Raw genomic sequence first — 1,682 nt, forward strand, 5'->3', positions numbered from 1 at the left:
GAAGGTTAAGAGGTGATATGAATAGCCCTGTTTAAATATTTGAAAGGATGTCATATTGAGGAGGGAGCAAGCTTGTTTTCTTCTGCTCCAGAGAACAATGGATGCAAGCTACAGGAAAAGAGATTCCACCTCAACATTAGGAAGAACTTCCTGACAGTAAGGGCTGTTCGACAGTAGAACACACTCCCTCGGAGTGTAGTGGAGTCTCCCTCCTTGGAGGTCTTTAAGCAGAGGCTAGATGGCCATCTGCTGGGGATGCTTTGATTTGGATTTCCTGCATGACAGTGGGTTGGATTGGATGGCCCGTGCGGTCTCTTCCAACTCTATGATTCTATGACATTGAAGCAGAAGTTCCCAAATTACCTGTGGCTTCCATTGCTTTTGTGATCTGCCGAAGGGAGAACCCCATTTCTAGCAACGGCACAGCAATAGCAGGGGGAGGTGGGGAAGTCGAAAGGCGGCTGCTGGGATCCGACAATGCTGTGGGTTGTGAAAGAGAAGAATCAATGGCAAACAATTACCAAGTTCAGGTACCCACATCTGGACATACTGCTGAGCACAAAACCTATTATATTTGACATACACTACAGAGGCCAACATGAAAATGTGAATTCCAAAGTAATTTACCCATTTTGCAACAGCTGTGGAAAAATCCTACCTGTACGATTGGTAGGTCTTGCGGACTGAGAGTCAGGAGAGGTGAGAGATTGCCTCCTTCCCACTTCATCCGAGGGAGAGGTAGGCAGAGAGGATATCGGAGGTGTCTGAGCACGTCTTGTTGGAAGGACGGTAGTAGTTGGGTAGCTGGAGAACATTTGCCTTAAAGGGGAAAAAAGTAACAATAGCATGGGAGGACTTGCCAGGAAACAGGTTAAATTTCTGACACTTCAGCTTCATTAGAAATATCTGCAAACCACCAAAGGGATTGAAGCATATGTCAGGAAACAGCAGTGTCTATTCATTGGGGTATCCGGTTTGCTCCTCAATATCGTTACTTGCTGAATAAAACTGCTTTTTAAACTCTTAAAAACAGTTTAGTCGTGACATGATGGCTGCCTATACCCCCCAATACAAATTGTCTTCCTATGTGCTGCTTCTCACTTGCAATGCTATTCTATCACGCCTACTAAAGTTATGAGCAAGTCAATTCAGAAAATAAATTCAGAAAGTTACAATTTCAAGGAGAAAAATTATTACAAAATCATTCCCAAAACTGGTGATTTAGTGGAAACCATCCCTTACCTCAGAAGGCTCAGAGGCAAAACGCCAGGTGACTCAGAGGCAGGTACGGTTTCAGTATCAGTCACCGGAGTGGTGGCCGTTGTGGTATCTTCCAGAGAGCTGCTCATGAAAGACGTGGTGCTTGAGGCAGAAGGGCTTGTTGTCACAGGTGTCTGGGCCTGCTGAGTTTGGTCATTTTCTTCTGTTTGCTGATCCAGTTCTGGAAAAAAAATTGAACCTTTTCCCTTTTTGCTGGACACAGAGAGATACTTACGCATATGTCACTGAAGAAAAGACTACTACTGATGAAGCTCACCTGCACCACCTTATCAAATGGAGAAACAAGACATTGGATGAAAATGCTCAGCTTGCTCTTGCACAACCCTTCTGACATTCTTACGTTTCAGACACTGGATGAAAGTTGAGGTAGTTTCCAGGATCCTAATCTGATGCTCAAACCA

General features: G+C 44.5%; 1 protein-coding gene across 1 annotated transcript; it reads right to left on the minus strand.

The window, feature by feature from the left end:
* Window positions 1-306: 306 nt before the first annotated feature.
* LOC121918637 (probable E3 ubiquitin-protein ligase HERC1) lies at window positions 307-1,639 on the minus strand. The gene is made up of 3 exons (XM_042444652.1): window positions 1,243-1,639; window positions 659-819; window positions 307-480 (listed from the first exon to the last, which is right to left on the minus strand). The coding sequence occupies exons 1-3, from the start codon at window positions 1,497-1,499 to the stop codon at window positions 332-334; spliced, it is 567 nt and encodes a 188-aa protein (XP_042300586.1). The 5' UTR covers window positions 1,500-1,639; the 3' UTR covers window positions 307-331.
* Between the last annotated feature and the right edge of the window lie 43 nt (window positions 1,640-1,682).

This window comes from Sceloporus undulatus, unplaced genomic scaffold, assembly GCF_019175285.1.
Source record: "Sceloporus undulatus isolate JIND9_A2432 ecotype Alabama unplaced genomic scaffold, SceUnd_v1.1 scaffold_20868, whole genome shotgun sequence".
Lineage (NCBI taxonomy): Eukaryota > Metazoa > Chordata > Lepidosauria > Squamata > Phrynosomatidae > Sceloporus > Sceloporus undulatus.